Below are 25606 nucleotides of genomic sequence, written 5' to 3' on the forward strand. Positions count from 1 at the left end.
CAGAAAGGAAAACTGAAATGTCAAAACCTTTTGCAAAAGAGTGATTCCAGCAAATTACCTGTTTGGAGGTGGTGGAAAGGTGTCATTTGGGGCTGCTGGGATGACCCAAACCATTGAGCTGTCTCTGAGCTTTGCCATCAAACACAGATTTGTCACGTCCCTCTCCTTCCCTGAGAACCCACCTGAGCACCCATAATCAAAAGAAAGCTGCTGTGCATCAAATGGTGAGGCTTCTCCAAAAAGGATTCATTTCTTTAGAATTTATTTCTGGGAATTAAAAATTTTTGATGTTTTTTTTTTTTTTTTTTCCCACTGCATAAAAAAAAAATACATTGTGTGCTAATTGCCACTTGTAAAAAGGCCCCAAATACTCTGTTCTGAGTAGCAATTTCTGATCAGATCCAATCACCACTCTTTTGTCTTGAAATTTGTTATTAATTAACAGAATTGCAGATAAGACCTTTTCCATAGCCAGAAAACTGACTTTTTTGGGTCTCACATTCAAATAGCTGGATATTTTAGTCTTCTTCTTGGGAAATTATGGGGAAAAAAGTAAAACAGAATCCAAATCTTCTCCTTTTTCAACAGTTATGGTTATGAGCAAGCAAGGCTTGGTCAGGTGAAAAATAAAGGTAATTTTTGGGGGGCTGAGAGGGGTTTATGTTTGTAGGGTGGTGGTTTGGGTTTTTTTTGTCTACAACAAGATGATGGAGATGAGAGTCTGGGCTTGGTTTGGCCAAGATTTAGGGATTTAATGGCCTGATTTAGAGATTTAATGATGATTTCTTGTGTCCCAACTGGGACCTCCACCTCAGGCTTTGCCCTGCTCTCAGTCTGTGCCTCACTTTCCTGTCTCTGCCTGCTAATTCCAACCTCATGGAGGTACCCTGAACTTTAATTAGCTGCAGGCAAAGCCCTCTGCGATTCTTGGGGGAGAGACACGAGAGAAGAGGAAAGTATTAATTGAACATTATTAAAATAATTGGTTGGTGGCTGGCAGAGCAGAGGGTGAGCAGCAGTGGTATTTATTCTTAATGGGAGCTGAGGAGGAAATCACATTTCTCATGGCTCAGTGGTAGGAGCAGCTCCTCAGTGTTTGTGCTGATGGTTTTGGACCAAGCAGGACGCTTGGAATTGTTGAGGACACAGCTGATGAGGAAAGAGCAGCTGCTGGTGAGGCACCCCGAGGTGTGTGGTGTCTGCATCGCAACCAAAACAAGCTCAGGGGTGGAAAATGCTCTTTTAGGAGCCTGGAGTGTGGTGCCACTGGGTGGGAGCTACACATCCCCCAGTTATAGCAGGGAATTAGGGAATGTGGCAGTGGAAAGGGATTTTGGTGTATGGGCACCCTTGGAATGTTGGGGCTACAGGTATTTTATTTGGCAGTAAAAAGGGTTTTTTTTTTTCTGTATAAACAATAATAAACACATCAGGTGAGAGTCACAGGAGCTCCCAGGGCAGACAGTGACTGTCACCAGGGACAGCAGAAATGATGAGTTGAGCTTGGGATATTTCATCATCTCTCCCTCAGCTCAGCTGCCTTCTAGGTGGCCACTTTCATAGGCAGGGCCTGGAAATACTTATTTATTAAAAGTCCATCTGCCTTTATTTACAGTTTGCTGAACTTCTGGGGCTGCCACGTCCCCTCTGGGCAGATCCTTCTGTGACCAGATCCTTTGTCACTTTTGTTCCTGCATCTCAGCCTCACCACCCAGGGATCTGAGGCTGGTGCTGGAGGGAAAGACTTCTCTGCACGTGTTGGAACAACTTTCTCTGCTGTTTTTTCCTCTCTTTGGAGAGGACAGAACATTTTTGGTGGTGCAGAGGAAGGCTGGAGGGAGAAGGTTTCTTTGTGTCAGGTATCTTTTTCTACTCACCTGAATTGAAGGATCACAGAAGGATTTGGGGTGGAAGGGACATTAAAGATCATCCAGTTCCACCCCCTGCCATGGGCAGGGACTATCCCAGGCTGCTCTAAGCCTGGTGCAACCTTGGACACTTCCAGGGACACAAGGGCAGCCACAGCTTTTCTGAGCAACCTGTGCCAGGGCCTCACCACCCTCTGAGCAAACAATTTTTTCATAATATCCAACCTAAATCTCCCTTCCTTCAGTGTAATCCATCACAGGAGACCCCACCACGTGGAGAACCTCAGCTGCAGGTGCTGGGCAGACACCCTGGGTGATGTGTGAACCCACAGGGTGCTCCAGCTTAGGAGAGGTGAGGTGGTCATGGTAGAGGAGATGGAGGAAATTTGTCCATCCTTCAGATGGACAAAATGATCTGAAGAGGAGCTCTTGGAGTCTCTGTGGTCAGGAGGACCCCGAGATGTGTCAGAGTCTCTTCTCCCAGCCTGGCAGCTGAAGGAGTCAGGATTCTTCTGTTCTGGTTTTCAAGGTTGTTTATTCGCTCTTATCTATCACATTCTTTCTCTGACCTGCTGAGGTCTGTCCGGCAGGTCAGGTTGAGGCACACTGACTACCTTGGGGTGGTGTTAGCTTTTTATATTAAAATTACCTTATTTACAACAATTTCCCAATACCTATCACCCATGTTAGACAGTCTGTCTCTACTCTAAACCAATCCAGAAGTGTCACCATCACCCAGAAGATGGAGGGTAAGAAGAAGAAGGACAAGGCATGTCCAAATTCCTCCATCTTGCTCTGAACCCCCATTCTAAAAACCCAAAATTCTACATTTTCACCCTGTGACAAATTCACTAACATTCTATTCAAACTCTTGTGGCTTGTACATCTTCACACAAAGTTGGTAATTGTTTCCATGGGCTAAAATCAAAGGCACAGGTGTTTGTGACTCCGTGCCAGGGTCTCTGAGCCCCCTGCCAGGGTTTTGAGTCCTCCAGGGCAGCCAGAGGAATGTCCTGGGTTCCAACAAGGAGCCCCCATCACCCCTTTCTGCATGCACAAACCTGCCAAAGCCACTGGCAGGTGGCTCCATCCCCTCAGATTTGATTCCTGAGGCAGCTGTGGTCACTCACCTAGGGTGTTGACCCCAGAGCCTGAACCCTGACCCAGAGCCCAGCGCAGCAGAACTCCCTCACCACCAGACTCCAGCACCAGGCACAGGTATTTAGAGCTTTTCCAACTGAGGAACTGCATTCAAAAAGTCAGACAGTGAAAGTCAAAAGTTAGGAAGTGGCAGAATTGAGGTCACCGTGGAAAAAAGGAATAATAACATGTGATCCTGTAATTAAAATCTGGCTTGCAGTGTGTGAGTGCAGGCAGCAGATTTGGAAGTACAGAAGCTGCTTTCAGTCTGGCAGTCCCTAATTCCTGAGACCCTGACACAGCAGCCTTAACATTATGTTAAACCCAGGCTTAGTTTGGTTTGGTTTTTCATAAATTCATGCTTTGGATGACGTTATTTTCACCCTATGGCAGACATCAAGGCTGCAAGGCACATCAGTCTAATATGCAGCAAGAGTTTGGTCTGAAAAGTTTCATTTTTTAAATGTGTATGACCTGTAAACAGCAAGGTAAAATGTGGATTATTATATTCCTGCTTAGTGGTGGGATTGGGAATACAAACCGCATTCCTAGATGCTTAATCCATATCCATAGATTTGAACTGAGGCTGTTTAATTTTAGAAAATCCAGATGTTTCTGTTGTGCTGCAACTGAAGGAAATAAATGGGAGATAACAGAACATCTTGAAGAATTTGAGCACTTGTGTTTCGATTCTGAGCCCAAAAAGGCTTCCCTTCCAAGCTATTCCCAGGAGAGGAGCTCCCACACCCTGTGGAGCTTTAATGGGATTGCTGTGGCTGTTTGTTTTATGGAAGTGCTTGGAAAAATCTCAGGTCAGCATTTTGCCTCTTGGTTTTCATGCCACCATGGGGGAGTTAGAGTTTTGGGGGTATTTAATGGGCTATTGGTCCAAGCCTCTGGAGAGTGCCCGTTTAAAATTCCTGATCCAGCATGTGGCAGTGCCAGAGGAGATTTAATGGGATGAGGGTTCCTGGGGAGGAGAGAGCAGGAGCTGCAGTGCTCCTTTTGCTCCCTCAAACCTGCAAAGTGTGCTGAGAATGGCCTAAATATCCCTTTATGGGTTCTTCCTCTGGAAATACAAAACTTTGCCAGAAAGATGGAGAAATTGGAGTTTGGAGTTGGGGTGTTCACTTCATCTAGTCATTCCTTAGAGAGAAGCCAAGCCCTGAAGTTTTAGCCAGCCCCAAGCTTTGTAACATTTGGATTAACCACATATAGAGATTTGTGGCATGTGTTTCCATGGATCCTCATCTGCAAATCCCCGTGCACAAGGATGCAGTCTCTGCTCCAAGGAGTAGGGATGCTGAGGGGTGATCTTGGAGCTCCAGCAGCCCCCAGGCTCTCACACAAGTGAGACTCTAAAGTCTGGGAGCGGGTGAATAATTTAACATCCGCACTTAAGTCTTTATAGCTGCTTTTAATGGGGGGTAATAGCACTGCTAATAACAAAATCCATTGAAGACACCCTGTGCAAGTCCATAACATTAACTTAATGGCAGGAGGTAATTGGCATGCAGCTGGAGCTGTCCTTTTGGATTAACCCTGAGGATTTCCAGGCAGACACCTTCCTTGGAGCAATGGCCTTGGCAGCGGGTGTGGAGTGAAATACAGATGTGGTTTATGTTAAACGAGAGCAAACTTGGGTGGAAGCAGGGCAAACAGCCACCAATCCACTTTTCTGGGTTGTGTTTGCACCACACAGGTGAGATGAGGGGTAGTGACAGCACTGAAAACATCAACAGTTAGTGGGTGGTGTGAACTTCAGGCATTTGTGCAGCCTGGGTATGTGCACACACAGATTTCACTGGGCTGTCACTTGTTGGAAACACCTGAATTTTTAAGATTCAACTCTCAGCACTTCTAGTCAGCCATTTTCAAGACATGTAGAATTATACTCTTTTCTGACCTAGAGATGGGGCAACTGAGAGGTGTTTTAAAAACTTTTATTCTATTTTTAGTCTTATGAGAAAGGTGAGACAACACACATGTTATAATTCACCCCATCACAATCCGAAGCTAACTACTTCTGAATTACAATACATTTTAAGTATTTCTTGACCCATCCCAAAAAGGCAGTTGCAAAAAGCACCTTAATCTGCAGGGACAGTTGCCTGGGAGGGTGGCTCCATCCCAGAGGTGAGGTACCAGCAGCCCAGAGGCACCACACAAGTGTGCAGCATTCTCAGGAGGGACAAAAAACAACATGGGCTGTGCGTGGCCTCTCTACAAGGACAGCCCTGTCTGAGGGGTCCCACAGCCCTTGGACAGCAGAGTTTGAAGGGCTGGGGGTTTGGCCTAGGGAAGGTTGTGCTGGTGGGTGGAGAGATAGAGAATTGCTGCAGCTGGGATGGAGCTTTCACCCATCACCCTCCCTCCTCTTACAGGCTCCTTGTGACTCCCCAGCCTGCTTGAGCAACCCCACAGCTGCCAGCAGCAGAGTTAATGCTCTCAGGCACGTGGTGGGGCTCTTGGGAGTGTCCTGTGTGACCATGTTCACAGGGGTCCAAGGATGAGGGAAGAGATGAGGATCCGACTCCATGTTTCAGAAGGCTGATTTATTATTTTATGATATATATTGTATTAAAACTATACTAAAAGAATAGAAGAAAGGATTTCATCAGAAGGCTAGCTAAGAATAGAAAAAGAAGGAATGATAACAAAGGCTTGTGTCTCGGACAGAAAGTCTGAGCCAGCTGACTGTGATTGGCCATTAATTAAAAACAACTACATGAGACCAATCCCAGATCCACCTGTTGCATTCCACAGCAGCAGATAACCAATATTTACATTTTGCTCCTGAGGCCTCTCAGCTTCTCAGGAGGAAAAATCCTCAGGAAAGGATTTTTCAGAAAAGATGTCTGTGACAGTCCTGTGCAGGGCCAGGACTGTCCTTGTGTGATGATGATCCTTGTGTGTCCCTTGCAGCTCAGGATATTCTCCATGATCCCATGAGCGCGCCAGGGCACGAGTGTGGTTTTCCACTTGTGCCGTCCCAAAGAGCACAGAGCAGACTTTCTGGCCACGGGCAGGAGACCTTTCTCCTTTTTAATGCCTTTATTAAAAGTGATCAGCTCGGGTGGGGAGAACCTGACAGAGTGACTCAGAACAGGAAGAAAAGTTCAGCTTTGTCTACTGGTCTGTGGGCAGAGCTGGGGGCTCTGTCCTCACAAGAGCATCAAGAGATTCCTGTCTTTCCAGTTTAACATTTGAGGTTCTCTGTCTAGCTGATATCTTTAGGTTAGGGTGAGGGGTAAAAAGCATCTTAGCAGATACTAGATTCTGTTCCTCATGTCTATACATCACTTTGATTCATCCATTTCATGTAAGCCCATTGTTTTTAGGGGTTTTTGGCTAGGTTTGGTGAGGGGTCTCTCCCGTTGCATGCTGGATCTGATGTCATTTGCATGCTGACTCTATGTCCCTTCCCCTTCACAGTCTGGGTGCCATCCTCCAGGAAGCAGCAGGGTGTCACTGGCAAAAGGGGGAGTTCTTAACCATCAACGACAGGTAGTTAATGAAAACAACAGGTGATTACAACAACAAACAGTTAGAACTCCACCCTGGCAGCAACTGGTCCAACCTGTGAACTCTGCAACCTTTTAAAAAAAATTGGCAGCTTTTTCTACTCATAACACCCTGCAGCTCAGGATATTCCCCACCATCCCGTGAGCCGGAGCGCTGCCAGGGCACGAGCATGGTTTTCCACTTGTGCCCTCCCAAAGAGCACAGAGCTGACTTTCTATCCACACTAACTGCTTCTCCCACCCCTCAGAGCTGTCCCCACGCTGCCAGCCTGGCTGTGTGCTCACCCTGTCCCTGTGTGTTCCTGTTTCCCCAGCTGCACGAGGAAGGAGCGGTGCGAGCGCTCCAGCGAGCCGCGCAGATTCGCCTCGGAGATGAAGCAGTGCGTCCGCCTCACCGTGCACCCCAACAACATCTCCGTGTCCCAGTACAACGTTCTGGTGAGCAATGACAACCCCCTGCCCCCTCTCCTCGGGTTTCACCTGCCCGTGCAGCGTGGCAGATCCAGGGATTCAGCAGCAAGAGGTTCTCCAGACTCTGTTAACTTCCATAGCGGCTCTGCTGGCGCAGGGAAAGATTCACCACAGGAGGACGTTTTGGCATTGGTTATTCTCTGACATTTTGGCATTGGTTATTTGTTTAAAAGTCTTGAAGTGGACTATGGAGAGTCTTCCTTGTTGTCTGTGAGGGCAGGTCTGAAGGGACTCTGTGTCCTGCAAGCGCTGTGTGGTGCCCTGGGAGAGGAGTTAATGAATAGCTCTAGGCAAGGGACATTTTTGTGGTTAGAAATTGCATTCTAGAAGAAAGCCAAGTGAAGGATGATATGAATTATTTCAGTGAGCTCCAAGTTCCTGTCATTTTGGATGGAAATGTCTCCTTCTAACCCCCCAGGAAGTCCATCCTGCTGCAGCACTAGGCATGCAGATCAGGGAGGCAGGATGCTGTGCAGAGGAACCCGAGGTTTCCAGGGCTCCTGCTGTCTCCTGTGACCTTCCACAGCACAAGGTTTAACCTTTCTGGCCTCGAGCTACTCAGTCAGCAGCCAAGGAAACCACACAGTGAATGCTGGCAGAGCAGCACATGATCCTGATCATTCCTGGGCTTGAGGCAGGAAATCTCTGCTGAGGATCTGACCAGTTTGTGGTTTCCCTCCTGACTCATGGCAGCAGCACCAGGTGTGGTGAGATCCCAACATGCCCCAAGAAGGAGACAAGAACCCATTTCTCTCAGGCTACCAGTGCTCTGTCTTTTTGACCATGCTAATTTGGGCTGCAATTAAGTTAATAACCCAGGCCCTAAAAGCTCTATCTCTAGGCAAGCTGGTCATTAGCCCCACACCCTGAAAGGCCTAAATGGAATTTAGGCAGCTGCCAGACCCCTTCCAGGTGACACTTTTGGATTTCTCCAGGGATAATGAAATCAGCCTTTCAAAGCCTGCATGTCCAATCATTGCTGCTTTGTTTCAGCCTCTTAACTTTGCTGTGACTTTACTTTCCCCAGGCTTCAAACAAAACTGATCTGAGACATCTTAGGTTCTTTGTTCTTCTGGGAGTTCAAGGTTTCCTTTCCGTATTCTCTCAGTAGCTGTTGAATTCTTTCATGTTGGAATAAATCCTGGGGGACTGGCTGGCTCGGGGAGACTGAAAATGATAACAGAATAAGAGACCTTTTCCTCTGGGTTACTCCCGGGGTGAGTCAGCCCAGAGCTGCTGGGATCAGAAGTTGCCATCATCTGTTACCCAACAATCTGCATGGGCCTTTTGATGGAAGTCTCAGCCCAGTCCAGCTAAACTGGTGACCCAGCTCATCCCATCAGCAGAGGCAAACCAGGAGGGGAACAAACAGAGGGTTGATGGTGTCCTTGGCAGATCTCAAATCTAGAATGCTAGGATCTTGAATTCTAGCAAAATGTCAGTGACAGTGAGTTCTTGCCCATGGAGGCAGAGCAGGCGTTTGTGTGGTCAGCCACGCTTTTGAATTTTGGGCACTGACAGGGCCTTGGAAAACCTTACCTGAGTCTGTTTCACTGCCCTGGGCTCTCTGAGAAGAGCTGCTTGCTGAGGGAAGGCTCCATGCTTTCCCTGCTGTCCCAGGAGTGTGGGATGTAGGACTTCTTGTCTGCTTGGGGTGTGCACTGGCTCATGGAGCTTGTGGCCAAGCGCTGGTCTGCCCACCAGTGTCATCTTCTGCATGGCACAGCTTCCTCCTGCATCATCCATGCCCAGAGGGAGATTTGTTAAGGAAAACAGATTCCAGATTCCACTTCTCCACTGCTAGCAGGGAGAATGAATTCAGCCTCAGTGCTAAACTCATCCAAACAACCAAACCTTTTTCCTGTTCCCTATCCAAAACAAAAAGTAAAAAAAAAAACAAAAAGAAAAAAAATTACCTTTCCCACTGCCATTCCCATGGCCCCAGAATGATCCTATGGCATCCAGGGCTAAGGCCTGTTTGCTCAGCCTTCCTCCCTGATGGTCCTCAGTGTGGAGAAACAGCTCCAGCCTTTCCCTAAGAGAGGGAAACACACTGTGTGGGAGCACTGAGTGCTATGTCACCTTCTCATCCGTCCTGCTTTGTCACCTGAACTGACCCCTGCTCTTTGTGCTGGTACAAACAACACCTCAGCATGCACCTGTGTCTCCTTTCAGTGCCTGTCACCTCAGAGGGACCTCAGCCAGCTCAGGGAGGAGGCAAGTGTGGAGAACATCTGCATTTGAGCCTGTGATGAGTGGTTGGAGCCAGTGTTTGGTCACAAAAACACTACACTTACACCAATTCCCAGGTGCTAGGGGTCCCCTGGGGTGCTCCTCTGTGTTCAGGCATGACCTGGTGAGTTGAGCAGGACCCTCAGTGATGGAGAGCTGTGGGACAGGACCTTTGTTTGGGAAGCTGACAGCATGACTGTGCTCTTCCAAAGCATGGACATGGTGCAAACCAGCCCCAAGATTCATTTTCCCCTAACCATGAGCAATGCCAGAGGATGTTGTGAACTCCAAAAACATGGGCAAATCCTCCTTCATGGCTTTTTTCCCATATGGAACCCCAGGATAGCACAAAGAGCCACCTGGTTCTTTGGTGGGATGGGCAGGAGAGGTTTCTGTGCCTGTAGAGACAGGGGATGTTTTTGTGGTGGACTGAAGGCTGTCGTGACTGTGTTCACAGGGGTCTTAGGATGAGGGAAGAGACGAGGATCTGACTCCATGTTTCAGAAGGTTTGATTTATTAATTTATGATATATATTATATTAAAACTATACTAAAAGAATAGAAGAAAGGATTTCATCAGAAGGCTGGCTAAGAATAGAAAGAAGAATGATAATGAAGGCTTCGTCTCAGACCTCTGTCCGAGCCAGCTGGGCTGTGATTGGCCATTAATTAGAAACAACCCCATGAGACCAATCACAGATGCATCTGTTGCATTCCACAGCAGCAGATAACCATTGTTTACATTTTGTTCCCGAGGCCTCTCAGCTTCTCAGGAGGAAAAATCCTCAGGAAAGGATTTTTCAGAAAAGATGTCTGCGACAGGCTGTAACTAGACTCTCCTCACACAGGAAACTTGGGGACAGAGTGCTCCCCCCTGCTGGTGCTGGCAGAGCAGCCCGTAGAGAGTTAGACTGGAGCGCTCCAGTTTCTCTGGAGTCTGCAGAGTGCCTCTTGTGAGTAGCAGTCACCTTCCTCAGAAACCCTGGGGGCCACCACAGCCCTGGGGGCCACGGCTGGCTCCAAAGACTCCCTGCCTAACCTGACACCTGCATGACAGACAGTGAGCACTCCCTCCCCTGCACCTCCCAGCCAGCACTGGGACACTGTGCAGCTGTCCCTGCACAGCCACCTGCCACCTGTGCCAGCACCAGCATCTCATGCCCTCCCCTCCTCACTGGTCCCTCTCCCCAGTCGCTGCTTTCTGCTGAAGGAGGATGCTCTCTCTCTAGCAAGAGGCTCTTTGTCCGACCTCTCCAGTGTAATTCTCTCCTGCTGGCCCAGCTCTGTTGTTTGGCTCAGTGTTCTCTCTTCTCTCTTTTTCTGCTTCTCCTTCTTTCCCTCCGTCTTTGCCTGCAGCTGGTCTTGGAGACCTACAACGTCCCCGAGCTGTCTGCAGGAGTCAACTGCACCTTTGAGGACCTCTCGGAGATGGATGGGCTGGTGGTGGGCAGCCAGATCCAGTGCATCTCTCCAGCTGCCAAGGAGGTGCCCCAGATCATCACAGAGAATGGTGAGTACCCCACAGCTCCTCCACCTGCGCCTCTCCCTCCCATCCTCACCCCACACCCTGTGTTGGTCCTTGATACCCTGTGAATCTGACCTAGAACAGAGGCTGGGCAGAGTCACAGAATAAAGCAGGGATTCATTCCAAGGATCTCCTCCATGGATCACCTTGGGCAGCACAAGAACCCAGCCAAGGCTGCACCCAAGATGAACCAAAATGGTCCCAAAATGAACCCAAGATGAACCAAAACGGCCCCAAAATGCACCAGCGCTCCCGGGGTCTCTCCCTGGGATCAGTTCTGCTCCATTTGCATCTTGCAGTTCATTGTCCCATTCCAGCTTTAGCCCCTGCAGTCCCACCCTGCTTGTTTTTCTCTCTCCAGCCCACGGGGTTTGTGCTCTTGGGCTGAGATTTGGGTCATTTGTCCTTGGTGCCCAGCTGGAGCAGGAATTGTTTGGTCTCCCTGCTCTGTGAGGAGACCTCACTAATATGAAGCTCAGACCCACACGCTACAGTAGTACAGAATGTGAAAAATATAAAAGCTAAACCCTGAGGCATCATCATCAAAGGAGGACTTGGCTCATGAGAGCCCGAGGAGAGGGCAAGGAAAGCCCTGGGAGCAGGAGAGACTCTGGAGCTGCACGTCATGGCAAAGTGTTTCAGAAGTGCCAGCCTTGAGCTGCAGCCCCAGCAGCTGCCTTGAGGTGCTCCTCTGTGTGACACGAGGTGTTTGCAGGCTGCCACCGAGTGGCAGTTGCACGAATCCAGCAAAGACACGACGTGGATGTGAGCTATTCCCTCTCCTTTTGGCCAGGCTGTAGTTACACACCAGGGGTACAGGCTCTCAATGCATCCCACCCCGTGTAACAGACAGAAATTCCTGCAGAGCTGGACAATCCTGCCTGTAATTTCACCCTGCTCCTCCCAGATTTAAGTCTGTGTGCTCAGCTCTCTGTCTCCATTCCTGGCCTTTACTGCCTTCAGCTGTTCCAGGTTTGCTTCTGGCTCCTTCTCCCACAGTGGTCCAGCACAGAAAAATGCTTTGTCTCCAAGGGTGCTTCCCCTATCCACAACTTCCTGCACTTTTTCCTTTCCCTTTTCTAACAAACTTTCTGGGTAATTTCAAGAATTCCTGTGGCTCTTTACAGGGACTTATTACAAAAACCTTGACCCTGCTATCACCCCCATGAGACAATGAGAGGATGCTGCCAATTTTTGTCCTTGGCTTCCTGTGAACATTTGCTGTAAAATTTGCCTCTGGAGCTCCTCAGACCGCAGAAAATGAGGTGACATGAACTGTCACCGTCACCTGTGCTCTCCCTGAGCTGCACACAGCTGCTGTGCTCTCTGCTGCAGCCCCAAAACAAGCTCCCAGGAGGTTGTCACCACTCTCAAGTCCCACTGAGTTATCAGTCATGTTTGCTTACCAAGACAGGCACCAGAAATTCTTTCTTGCTATGGACATCTGTCCCAGGCCAGGCTATCATCAACCAGCAAACAAAAACAGCAGTGAAAGGTGGAGACAGGACAAGAGGGAGAGATTTAGCTGCTTTCAGGGCACCTGCAGCTTGTCTCAGCTTCAGAGCTGCTGCTCTGCACCTCTGCAAAAACCAAGTTCTCCCCGCAGTGCCAGAGTCTGGATTTGAACCAAAGGACGTGTGACTATCACACCTGGGGCCATCCAATCCTCATATCCTGGTTTAAAATACCTGCAAGATGCTGGCAAAGTTGTTAAATATGGCAGAGTAGACGTGCAGCAGGGCCAAGCAAGATGTGTCCAGTGGAGTGTGTGGGGTGTGTGTGCCCCAAGGTGGGTGAGTGAGCACCAGGTGCTCGTTGTGACCCCTTGTCAAGTTTGCTCTGGCCTCACTGATTAATGAATCTCTCAGGTGAGGAGGAAAATTATGCAATTATAGACTGGTTTGGGTTGGAAGGGCCTGAAAGATCATCTCATTCCAACCCCCAGCCATGGGCAGGGACACCTCCCACTGTCCCAGGGTGCTCCAAGCCCTGTCCAGCCTGGCCTTAAACACTGCCAGGGATCCAGGGACAGCCCCAGCTTCTCTGGGCACCCTGTGCCAGGGCCTCCCCACCCTCACAGGGAAGGATTTCTTTTGTAATATCTCATCTAAATTTGCCCTCTTTCAGTTTAAGGCCATTCCCTCTTGTCCTATCACTCTGTGCCCTTTTACAAATAGCAGGGAAGGGGCCACCCAGGTAAATCTTGAATTAAACCTGGATCACTTCCCAGCTGACTGCCCAGCTTGGAGCAGTGGGAAAAGGGATGGGGAAATGGTGTGGAGGAGCTGAGGTGAAAAGGGAAAGCTGCAGAAATGGGTGGATCCCCCTATAAGTGCAATGGATTTCACATCTCTCACACTGAGATGGGTTCTTTGCAGCCACAGGCAGAGGGGAATGGAGCCTGGGGTGAGTGAACATGGAAGGAATGTCCACATGCCCTTTTTCTCTGGGAATGTTGAGTGAACCAGCAGTATGGACCAACTTTAAGGACAAAATTATATTTTAATGGCCTCCAGATTCCAGACATCTGCACTCATTCTTTGAGCTTGGTTTTCCAAGCTATCACTCTCCAGTCCAGACCCTGCTACCAGGCACAATAATTTCCAGTGGCAAGGACACACTGTACCTGTGGGAGAACTGGGCTCTAGAAGGATTTTATAACACTTTTTACATCTGTTTTACATCTGTACTGAGGACAGCCCAGCCAAGGTGCTGTGGGATAGCTCTAGAAGGTTTTTATAACATTTTTTACACCTACTGAGGACAGCCCAGACAAAGTGCTGTGGGGCAGCTCCAGGCTCAGGCTGGTGGCCTGGCCACCAGGGCTAACAGAGCAGTCACACCCTGATGTGCCTATTTTTCCCTCCAGGTGACCATCACATTGTCCAGCTGCAGCTCAAGTCCAAGGAAACGGGGATGACCTTTGCCAGCACCAGCTTTGTCTTCTACAACTGCAGCGTCCACAACTCGTATGTTCAGTTCCTTTGGCAGCATTTTCTCGTGGGCACGTGTCCCTCGGGAGGATGTTCAAGTGTGGAGGTGACCAGGGGCTGGGGTCCCTTGTGTGGTGCCCACAATGGTGGGTCCCTCCTGAGATGACTCAGAGCATGGGGAACCACTTTTCCTGCGGGCAGAGCATCGAATTAGGAACAATTTGCTACAGAATTGAGTCAAAACTGAATTGTGCCCTCAGCACGTGGCCCCCTAATCTTCCTATTGCTCATTTCTTTGTGGATTTTCGGCTCCTTATATGCACCTCCAACCCTCATCCATGCTGCCAGTTCCACCAGTAGCCCACCCCAGATGGTTAACATAGACTTAAACCCTCCCATCTGGAAAAATAAAGCTTATGGTTCCTGCAGGATATGCACTGAGCCCATCTGATTCCCTCAAGACCACGTTACCCATGATGTGAGCACCTTTCCTGCCTCACATCCCGCTTTTCTCAGATTTTGCTGTCACCCAGGGCTGCTCAGCAGCTGCCCCAGTGGAGCAGACCCACAAATGCCTGCAGAAGATGTCCTTGCAGCAGGCTGCTCCAGCCCTGAGCAAGGCTGAGTGGCTCTGTCCCCACCACTGAGCCGTCACAAAGTGCCAAAAGCAGATAATTACTGTGGCTCAGCAATTCGCAAGGAAAGGCAAATCTTATTTCCATGTTCCTGCTGCTTTGACAAACAGTGTCAGAAAGCAAGTGTTGGGGAAGGGGGGGGTGGAGAGCAGCAGAGATGGTGCTGTTAAATATTTATGGCGTGTTTTGGTTTCTTACTTGACAAACTATAATACGCTATCCATTTTTAATTCGATGTATCAGAGCAAGCACTTGTTACCAATTTGAAGAATAAGTTGCTGTACCAGAGCTGAGAGTGGATTGGGGTTGAGAAAGATTTCACAGAGACAGGAGAGAGGGGGTGTGTCTGCCTGTTGAGCTCACACACAGGAGCTCTGGAGTTTTTCTCTCCTGCCCATTAAAAACCCGGTGGCGTAGAAGGACCAGGAAAATTCACTTCCCTGAAGTCTCCTCAAGGTACACTCCAGGCACTGCAGCTGCATAGAATCATAACATTGTTAAGGCTGGAAAAGCCCTCTAAAGCTGGGCCTCTAAAAGCCCAAACTAAAATTGCTGAGGCTGGAAAAGCCCTCATAGAATCATAAAATTGTTAAGGTTGGAAAAGCCCTCTAAGGTTGAGCCCTCTAAAAGCCCAACCTAAAATTATTAAGGTTGGAAAAGCCCTCATAGAATCATAACATTGTTAAGGTTGGAAAAGCCCTCTGAAGTTGGGCCCTCTAAAAGCCCAACCTAAAATTGTTAAGGTTGGAAGAGCCCTCTAAGATTGGGCCCTCTAAAAGCCCAACCTAAAATTGTTGAGGCTGGAAAAGCCCTCTAAGGTTGGGCCCTCTAAAAGCCCAACCTAAAATTGTTAAGGCTGGAAAAGCCCTCATAGAATCATTAAATTGTTAAGGTTGGAAAAGCCCTCATAGAATCATAACATTGTTAAGGTTGGAAAAGCCCTCTAAGGTTGAGCCCTCTAAAAGCCCAACCTAAAATTATTAAGGTTGGAAAAGCCCTCATAGAATCAGAAAATTGTTAAGGTTGGAAAAGCCCTCTGAAGTTGGGCCCTCTAAAAACCCAACCTAAAATTGTTAAGGTTGGAAGAGCCCTCTAAGATTGGGCCCTCTAAAAGCCCGACCTAAAATAGTTAAGCTTGGAAAAGCCCTCATAGAATCATTAAATTGTTAAGGTTGGAAAAGCCCTCATAGAATCATAAAATTGTTAAGGTTGGAAAAGCCCTCTAAGGTTGAGCCCTCTAAAAGCCCAGCCTAAATTTGTTTAGGTTGGAAAAGCCCTCTAAGACCCCTAAATTGTTAAGGTTGGAAAAGCCCTCTGAAATTGGGCCCTCTAAAAGCCCAGCCTAAAATTGTTAAGGTTGGAAAAGCCCCCATAGAATCAGAAAATTGTTATGGTTGGAAAAGCCCTCTAAGATCACCAAGCCCGAGTCAACCAGCACCACCACCATGGTCACCATTTAACCTTGTCCCCAAGTGCTTTTTAACACTTCCAGGGATGGCGACTCCCCCACTGCCCTGGGCAGCCAGTGCTTTACAACCCTTTCCAAGAAAAAAAATTCCTACAATCCCATCTAAACCTCCCCTGGCACAGCCTGAGGCAGTTTCCTCTCATTTTGGCACTGGTCACCTGAGACAAGAGCCTGGCTGTCCCCTCCTGTCAGGGACTTGTGTAGAGCCACAAGGTCCCCCCTGAGCCTCCTTTTCTCCAGGCTGAGCCCCTTTCCTAGCTCCCTCAGCTGCCCCAGACCCTTCCCCAGCTCCATTTCCTTCCCTGGACACTCTCCAGCCCCTCCAGGTGTTTGTCATGAAGGTCTCCAGAGTGTGAACGACCAGGACTGTGCAGAGAGCTGGGTTTGGTTGCTGCTGAGCAGACATCACATTAAATTTTAAGGGAAGTGTGATGTAGGTCCAGTCAGTGCTGTAACACAGCCAGGGGAGGTGTCTGCAGCTCTGACTCTACACAGCCCCTGGGCACAGGAGAGCAAAACCTTGTAAGATGAAGGGAATGGATCTTTCCTGCACCCAGAGGAGGTGATGCCCTAAATATGCCCTCTGCTTCTCAGCTACCTGCTCCAGTAGTCTTTACTTCTCCTCTGAGATGAAAAATATGAGTTAATATATTGGCAGGGACCTCATCACCCTGAGCAGAACTCACACCAATAAACCTGTGGGACCCAGGGGGAGAAAATTCCCTGCTTCATCTTTGGTTTTCTGGCTTTGGTACATCCCAGGTTGTCTCTGGCCTCTGTGTCATGTGTCGGAAAATTAACCAGACTGGATTGCTGTGCTGGTGCCCAGGGCAGTCAAAATACAATAAATATTTATTATTCCTCTAGTTGCAATGATATGAATGCAATCTAAATTATTTAATCCTATCAGGCATTTGAGATGCCAGTGACAACTAGCTCAGGCCAGAGTAAATCCAGCTCTTTGGATCAGTGCAAAGCCTGTGTCCTCCTGCAAAAGCAATGTTCTCCAGGCTGTGGAGAGCATTTCCCATTTTCCTCTGGGAAAGGCTGTCAGTGATGCCTTGGACTACCTAGAACAGAGGCTGGACAGAGCTAGAGAATGAAGTGGGGATTTATTAAAGGCCTTCAACAGATACACCCTGGGCAGTGCAAGAGCCTGGCAGAGGCTACACCAAAGATGGACCCAAGATGGACCCAAGATTCACAGCAGTCACGAGTTTTTTGGGCAGATATAGGTTTGGTCCATTTGCATATCAGGGGTTAATTGTCCAATTGCAGCTTCAGGTGATGAAGTCACATTCCCCCAGTTTGCCCCTCCCAGTTCAATTTAGTTTGTACTTTTCGGGCCTGAGGCTGTGAGGTGCCCTTGGTTCTCAGGCAGGGCAGAGGGATTGTTCTGTGTGCCCAAACTGTGAAGAGAGCTCACAAACACTGCATGGAGTTCAGAGCTACACACTGATGCAGTACAGGAGCTGGAAATGTAAAATCTAAAATTTAAGGCCCCGTAAGGACCCAGCTGGCCGAGTGATTGCTCTCTGTGTCTGTTGCAGGTGCCTGTCATGTGTGGAGAGCCCCTACCGCTGCCACTGGTGCAAGTACCGGCACGTGTGCACCCACGACCCCAGCTCCTGCTCCTTCCAGGAGGGACGAGTCAAGATGCCCGAGGTAGGCACAGGGAACGTGCCACACATCTGGGATGCTCAGGGCTGGTGTCACCTGCACAGAATCCCTGGGTTTGGGAGAGACCATCAAGGCCATGGAGTCCAGCCCAGCCCCTGGCACCCAGTGCCACATCCAGGCTTGTCAAACACACCCAGGGCTGGGGACTGCACCACCTCCCCGGGCAGCCATTGCAGAACTTTATCTCCCTTGCTGGAAAAGCTTTTTCCTGTAGGGGGATACAGTATGGGTAAATGAAGGTGGTATAGAATGTATTCTTATCCCCTAAAGAGTTGCAGCTGAACCAATTACTAAAGATTAGGAGCAGGTCTGATGTTAACAGGCCACAGCTGTAGCCAATAAGAACAGTGGTGTAAAAGAGTGGATTGGTGGGAGCTGGAGTCAGTTGGCTGCTGTGAGGATGAGGAAGAGTCAGTGCCTAGAGGTGATGCCTACAAGAACCATCAAGGAGGTACAAAACTCTGGCAATATGGAACCCTTGCAATGTAATGACAATAGAGCTCTTGCACTATAATTACAGTATTTTCCTGCCCTCCAACCTGAATTTCCTTTGGCCAGCTCGAGGCTGTGTGCTCTGGCTGTGTCAGTGCTGCTGGAGAAAGAGCCCAAGGGCAGCTGAGCACAGGCCCCTTTCAGGAGCTGCAGAGAGCGATGAGGGCAGCCCTGAGTCTCCTTTGCTGCAGGCTGAGCACCCCCAGCTCCCTCAGGGGCTCCTCTCAGGCTTTGTGTTCCCAGCCCCTCTCCAGCCTCGCTGCCCCTCTGGCCCCGCTCAGGGTCCCCAGGCCCTTCCCAGGCTGAGGGGCCAGAGCTGGGCACAGCCCTGGAGCTGAGCCCTCCCCGTGCCCAGGGCAGGGCACAGTGACCTCCCTGCTGTGCTGCCCCTCACTCCTGGCACTGCCAGGGCACAGTGACCTCCCTGCTGTGCTGCCCCTCATCCCTGACACTGCCAGGGCACAGTGACCTCCCTGCTGTGCTGCCCCTCACTGCTGACACTGCCAGGGCACAGTGACCTCCCTGCTGTGCTGCCCCTCACTGCTGGCACTGCCAGGGCACAGTGACCTCCCTGCTGTGCTGCCCCTCACTGCTGGCACTGCCAGGGCACAGTGACCTCCCTGCTGTGCTGCCCCTCACTCCTGGCACTGCCAGGGCACAGTGACCTCCCTGCTGTGCTGCCCCTCACTCCTGACACTGCCAGGGCACAGTGACCTCCCTGCTGTGCTGCCCCTCACTCCTGACACTGCCAGGGCACAGTGACCTCCCTGCTGTGCTGCCCCTCACTCCTGACACTGCCAGGTGCCACTGGCTCCTTGGCCACCAGGGCACAGTGACCTCCCTGCTCCTGCTGACCTTGTCAGTCCACAAAGCCTTCTCCACCTCCAGTCCCACCCTTTCCCTCCTCTGCTCTCCCTCCCCTCTCCCTCTGCAGGGATCTCCTCTCCCTTCTGCTCTGCCAGACCTCAGGGACCTGATCCCTCTCTCCTGCACACCACAGGCAGTGTAGTGTGGGAAATGGATTTGTAGAAAATTCTCAAAGCCTGACAGAAGGCTGGAATGGGACAGACATTGCTGAGAGAGAAATGGAACTGGAAATGTTCCAAAGGGTGGCCTTACAAATAAGAGTGGAACTTTGGAGAAATAGAACTGTGAAAGATGCTTTGCAGTGGGATGCACCAGAGGTAATTTTAGATGGTTGGCTTTGAGGCATTTACAGCATGGTGTGGCTAAAGCTGTAGAAGTGGCAAGAAACACTTATAATGTCTTGTAATTAAGAAATAGTTGGCTTCTGATTGTGATGGGGTGAATTATAACATCTGTATTGCCTTACTCTTCACATGAGACTGAAAATGGAATAAAAGTTTTTAAAATGCCTCTCAGCTGCCCCATATCTGGGTCAGAAAAGGGCAAAATCCAACAGTGTGTGACACCTTGGAAACTCATCACAAACTCCTGGTACCAAAGGTCTGGGAGGGATGGCAAACACTGGTTGTGCCTCTCCTCCAGGAGAGAAGGAGGTGACCAACCCGAGGCTGCTGAGACCTGGGGAGGATTTAGGGCTTTGGCCATGGGATCAGTAGATTCCAGCTGGTGTTTGGAACACCTGCTGGGGCTTTGTGGGTTTGGTGCCTAATGGCAGAGGCATCCAACTGCCCCCACATTGCCACTGACTGAGCTGAACTGCAGCTTGCGTGTTAACACAGAGCTGCAAATGCTGCCTGGCTGGTGTTGTAAGCAAGGAGCCCTTGCAAGCAAGGAGAATACAAATAGGAAGCCACTTAATTCCTTCCTGGTGCCACATGTAGTGTCTGTGACATTGCCATTCCCTCCCACCCCTTCTGTAAATGCTGGTGGAGCTGTCACATTTGTGCTGGTTGAGATGTCCTGCATCAGATGTCCTGACCTGCTCTGGCACTGGGAAAAGCCATAAATACTGATGAGTTCTCCATCTAGCAGAATCAGGATTTTCTGTAGAACTACTGCAAAATGTGCTGAGGAGCTGGAGGGTTTGATGCCCTGAGCTTGGTGGTGGAGAGGTGAGGAAAGGCAGCCCAGGGTTATTCCAAAATTTGGGTTATTCCAAAGCCTTGTCACACTTTGGCCAGTCCTGCTGGCCACAGGTTTCTGTCCCATCCACTCCAGGCACTGTGGGAACCTCATTTTCTGGCTGAGTGGAATGTTCTGGGTCACTTTGTCTCAGTTTCCCACTGTGCAATGTCACAAACGCCACCACCACCCCTGCTCTCCTCTGCTGTGTTTCAAGCACAGGACTCACCCTCCCAGCTCTCCTCCCCTCCAGTCCCCTGCCCAAAGTGAGATGCCCACAAACCTCAGTGGATCTCCTGATCCACCAGAAAGGAAATCATGAGAGTTATCCCAGTTTCTTAGGGAAGGGAAAGGGGATGGCACAGCCACTGTTCTTTGCTTTGTCCTCTCCAAGGTGTTTTTCTGCAGAACTTGGGAGAGGGAGGAATTCATCAAACTCTGCCTGGTTTTTAGCTTCATCACCTCTCTTCCAGTTCTGTTTCTGAAAGATGTCCTCTTCAGGAGGCTGCTCCATTCTGGGGGGCTTTGTCAGCAGAGTTTGCTTTTCCTCTCTTCTGCCCCCTTTAACAGAGAGTTCCCTGCTAAGCTTTGTGTATTCCCTTTCTGATCTTGTAAAAGTGAGATTTTCATGGCAGCAGGAAGAGGCACAGACCTGACTTTGGAAAGCCACAACTGATCTACAAGGCAATGACAGCATCATGGATGTTTCACTGTGTATGGGAGCTGCAGCATTTTTTTGCCTTCTCTGGGCACAAATGGGATCTCATTCCCCTGGGATACAACATTTGGAATAATCTGCTAAACTCAGGAGCTGGTTTTGCTGTCTGCTCCACAGAGGAAGCAATGGAATGACAAAATCTGCAAGGATAAAGGCCTGGCAACTCCCAGAACTTTCAGAGCTTGCTGTGTGCCTGGCAGTGTGAGAAATACCCTTCAGCTTCAGGCTCCTTCTCATTCCCTCTGTGTGTTTGTGGCTCTCAAGGGCTGGGGAAGGATGGCATCACAAATGCCCTCTGACAAACAGATTTGCAATCACTCTGTGGCCAGAAAGGTTGAGTTTTTTGTTTTTTCATCTTTTTTGTCAAATGGCACTTTGAAGGAATGTCTATCTCCCACGCTTCTCCTCAAAGCCATCTTCTCACTGACTCACTGATCTCACTGAAACTTCCACTGCCTACTTTTCACTGTCACCTGCAATTCTATCATTTTCTGTCTGTGCACTTGAGTAGGTTCTCTGAACAACAGAAACCATTCAGAACCCTGAAGAAGCCCAGCCTGGCTCCTCATTGCCAGCCCAGACTGTGACAGTGTTTGCAGGGGTCCGAGGATGAGGGAAGAGATGAGGATCTGACTCCATGTTTCAGAAGGCTGAGTTATTATTTTATGATATATATTATATTTAAACTATACTAAAAGAATAGAAGAAAGGATTTCATCAGAAGGCTGGCTAAGAATAGAAAAAGAAAGAATGATAACAAAGGCTTGTGTCTTGGCTCTCTGTCCGAGCCAGCTGACTGTGATTGGCCATTAATTAGAAACAACCACATGAGACCAATCCCAGATGCACCTGTTGCATTCCACAGCAGCAGATAACCATTGTTTACATTTTGTTCCTGAGGCCTCTCAGCTTCTCAGGAGGAAAAATCCTAAGGAAAAGATTTTTCATAAAAGATGTCTGTGACACCCAGACCTTCCCCTGGTTCCTGGTGAAGCAACATGACTCACATGTTTGACAGGACCCAGGTCTGTTCCCATCTTCAGCAGAGCTCAAAGTCACCCTCACTATAATTGTGGCTCCATTTTCACTGGCCTCTCACATCCATTCTCCTTTCAATCCTTTCCTCTACCAGCATTTGGAGCCCTGGAGGATGAGGAGAGGGAAGGCTTTGCCACCACCCAGGCATGAGTACCTGCTAAGTAAATCTTACTGGGAAGCATGGGGTGGTTGTACCATCCCATCTGCTGTCTCTCCATGAGTTTGCTGAGCAGATTACCTCAGGCATCTTCCCAAAACAAATATTGGTGTTACTCTGTCACATGCACCTATGCCAGAAGCTCCTTCCCTCTGGAGCCATCCCTGCTGGCACACCAAGACTTCTCCCTCCCCATCACTGTGGCCTTCAGCTTCTCTTGCTATGCCCACCCTCAGGTGATTTTTTACTGCCTCTGTTTTCCTGTACAACATCTTGCCATCCTCTGGGAAGAGGCTGCCCACTCTCCAGATGGTCTGGGTTGCAAATGGGCTCATTTGGGCTGGCACCCCTCAGCCCTGGGCCAGTCTGGAGTGCTCTCAAAAGAAGGTTGTGCCCTTGTGTCCTCCTGATTCCATCATTTCCTTAGGATGCCTCACAAATTTCTGGGCTCAGCCTTTCATCTAGGCCTCATTTATGTTCTTTGAGAGGATCTTGGGGTTTTTGTATTTCCTTGTAGTATGAGCTGCTGGTTGGTGCAGGATGCTGGATGGATGTGAGACTGATCCAGAGGGGCAGCAGAAAGGCTTTGGCAGCGACCCACATTGTCCAGAAAATGCTGTAACCTGCCACCCAAGGGCAGCCTTTGAATTGTCTTGTGGATAGCTGGGATCAGCCAGCCCCAGGCTGGGAATGGCAAAACAACCAGAGATGGAGAAAGGACAGAAAATGTCTGTTCCCTCACCATCAGCTCTGAGATATGACTTTCTTACTTGTCAGGTGAATCAGTTCTGTCTGTAACAGATCTGGATCAGCCACTCTGGGAGCTTTGGGAAAGCCCAGGTTTGCTCCAGTGAAGAGCTCCAGCTTAGTCATAAAGCAGGAGTATTTATGATTATGGCACTGATCTTAATCACAGAGGGTTCATGATGTCCCCAGATGATTTGTAGAAGAAATACTTCACCTTGGCGTGTAATTTCCCTTTACAGCAGGGTTTTGAAAGCCTGGCCCACTCGAAATATACTGGGTGACTTCTTGCTTTAGAAAGGGGAGCTGATATTATTGTTACTGAGGCAGGAAGGGAAAGCAGGAAGGAAAAAAGGACATTTTAATACTGGAGTGGATTGTTGTTGCTGCTGTTGTTGTTTTTCCCAATGAGCTGATGGCAAAAGTAGAGAGAATTAGTCTCAGAGATAAGTGGGAGGGGACTTCTTGGGGTTTTTCTTTGTCATCCTGTCTCTGCTTTTGACATCTGCTGCTGACCAGAGCTGAAGTCAGAGTGCAGGCTCAGAGTCTGAGCACAAACTATTGCACTCTGAAATCAACCCTTACCTGACACAATCCCCAAGCAAGAGACCTCAGCCACTTCCTTCTGTAAATGGGCAAGACAGTCAACAAGAACTGGGGGGAAACTGAGGCAAGAGGGGCAAACCAATGGATTTGAGGATATCCAGTGTGCCAGGGGCTGTAGAAACCACACCTGTCTCCTGACGTCAATTACCCAATGCTGATTGCATCATCTGTCTTGTCTCCACTCAGATCTGCTCTGATCCAGGGAGAAGTTTTCATGTCAATGTTTCTGTACAAGGAAGGGATGCTGGGATAGCCTGCTTGAGTTGATGGGATAAAGGAATAAATCTTTTATTTGTGCCTTTTTCTCTGAGATGAACACTATCTTGTTCCGGGCCTTGCAAGGATTTTAGCTTTGTGTAGGGAAAAAAAGAAGGGGAAAAATGGCACAAGCCAAAAGCAAGCCTAGATAACAAATCTGTTATTCACCAGGTTTAACAGATACATAATAATTTAATTACCTTGAAGGAGGTTTTCATCTTTCCCTGCTCAGCCGACATGTGCGTGTGTTTTTCTTTCTCCCCCAAACAAGCCTTTCATTAAAAAGAATTTTCATCTGCTGCCTAAAAAGGGGAGAGAAGAAAAGATCCCTCACTGAGGTGTTTTATGTGGAGTTGTACGTGCTAATGACAGCAAAGCCCATATAAAAGGAACAACAGCTTCAAATATTCATTTGTCAGGAGTGATGGGGAGCCCTGTGAGCTGCATGCTGGAGAGCAGCTGCTGAGGAGCAGAGCATGGCTTTTGCTCCTGCCTTGGGCCAAACCAAGAGCTGTCCTGGTGGCCTCCATCACCACTGCACTGATTTGGCTCTGCCTGGCTGCTGGTCCTTCTTGGGAAGGTGTTTGTTGGGAAATGGAGTGGAAGAAAGGGGGGGAAAAAGCAGGTGGAGGGTGATGATACCTGAACTGACAGGCAATTAAGAGGCATTTGGATAATGTTGTTAGTAACAGGCTCTAAATTTTTGTTAGTTCTGAAGTGGTCAGGAAGTTGGACAGGATGGTGGTTGTAGGTCCCTTTGAACTGAAAATACAATATTTTATTCTTTTCTGCTCTATTAGGGAAAATTATTCTATTCCATTCCATTCCTGTCCCATCCCATCCCAATTTATTTGTTTAATGTCCATGTCTCCTCATTGTGGACTTTGCAATAAACTCAGCAGTGCCTCCCCCATCCTGCTGCTCTGTCTCAGACTCAGAGGGGACTTTGACCCAAGGTCTCCAAAACCCAGATGTGTTTCCAGGCCCTCCAAATGTCCTGTTCTGTCCTCTTTGTCAGGTGCAGAAGGAAGTCATAGCACCCACCTGCTCCTAAAATGCACCCCAGTGAACTGGGTGGCTGCACTGGGGAGGGGACAGAGGACCTGCTGGGCCATTGGGGGAGCATGGCCAAGTCCTTGCTCTCTTGCATCAAAAACCCTTCTGGTGATGCATCTTCAGCTGTTGCTGTGGCAACTGCTCGGTTTTCATCCCTCTCCTCTTTCCAGCTTCACTTAACCCATCTAGAGAGGCGACTGCTGGAAGCCTCAGCACGGGGAGAGGAGAAAACCCATCCCTGCTCAAATTAATGCACCTCTCCTTTCTCAGGAGCTGCAGTGACAGCTCCAGCCAGGCCAATCCCAGAGCTCCAAACCCTTTTCTGGCTTGTCAATTATCCCTTCACTTATCCTGGCACCTGTCTGTCATTAAGGGGAGGGTGTGAGGTGGAGTTTCTATGGCAACTGCAGGCAGCTTGCTGGGCAAGGCAGGGGTGATGCCTTGTGCAGGCTGAGCTAGGACAGAGGGTGGGCAGAGTTCCAGAATAAAGCAGGGATTTATGAAAAGGATCTCCTCCATGGACCCACCTTGGGCAGCACAAGAGCCCAGCCAGGGCTGCACCCAAGATGAACCAAAATGGCCCCAAAATGCACCAGCGCTCCCGGGGTCTGCCCCTGGGATCAGTTCTGCTCCATTTGCATCTTGCAGTTCATTGTCCCATTCCAGCTTTAGCCCCTGCAGTCCCACTCTGCTTGTTTTTCTCTCTCCAGCCCACGGGGTTTGTGCTCTTGGGCTGAGATTTGGGTCATTTGTCCTTGGTGCCCAGCTGGAGCAGGAATTGTTTTGTCTCCCTGCTCTGTGCACAGAGCTCACCATCCCCTAATATGAAGCTCAGAACTGCAGACTAAAGCAGCACAGAATGTGAAAAATATACGAAAAATAATATAAAAGGCATATAAAATATGCCTTTTTTATACCTTTTATATGCCTCAGGTATATTATTTTATACCTGAGGCATCAGGGGCACTGGCAGCCACCCCATGCAGGTAGGATCTGCACACATTTCGTGGCA

The 25606-nt window shown here is 49.1% G+C and overlaps 1 protein-coding gene across 1 annotated transcript in view; it reads left to right on the forward strand.

The window, feature by feature from the left end:
• The window catches only part of PLXNA4 (plexin A4), a 507966-nt gene that overhangs the window by 373443 nt on the left and 108917 nt on the right, over positions 1–25606 (forward strand). The window contains exons 6-9 of the mRNA XM_036400402.2: positions 6847–6970; positions 10592–10745; positions 13630–13729; positions 17347–17461. Of these exons, the coding sequence (XP_036256295.1) occupies positions 6847–6970; positions 10592–10745; positions 13630–13729; positions 17347–17461 (493 nt within the window). The remainder of the gene's footprint in view (positions 1–6846; positions 6971–10591; positions 10746–13629; positions 13730–17346; positions 17462–25606) is intronic.

This window comes from Molothrus ater, chromosome 5, assembly GCF_012460135.2.
Source record: "Molothrus ater isolate BHLD 08-10-18 breed brown headed cowbird chromosome 5, BPBGC_Mater_1.1, whole genome shotgun sequence".
Lineage (NCBI taxonomy): Eukaryota > Metazoa > Chordata > Aves > Passeriformes > Icteridae > Molothrus > Molothrus ater.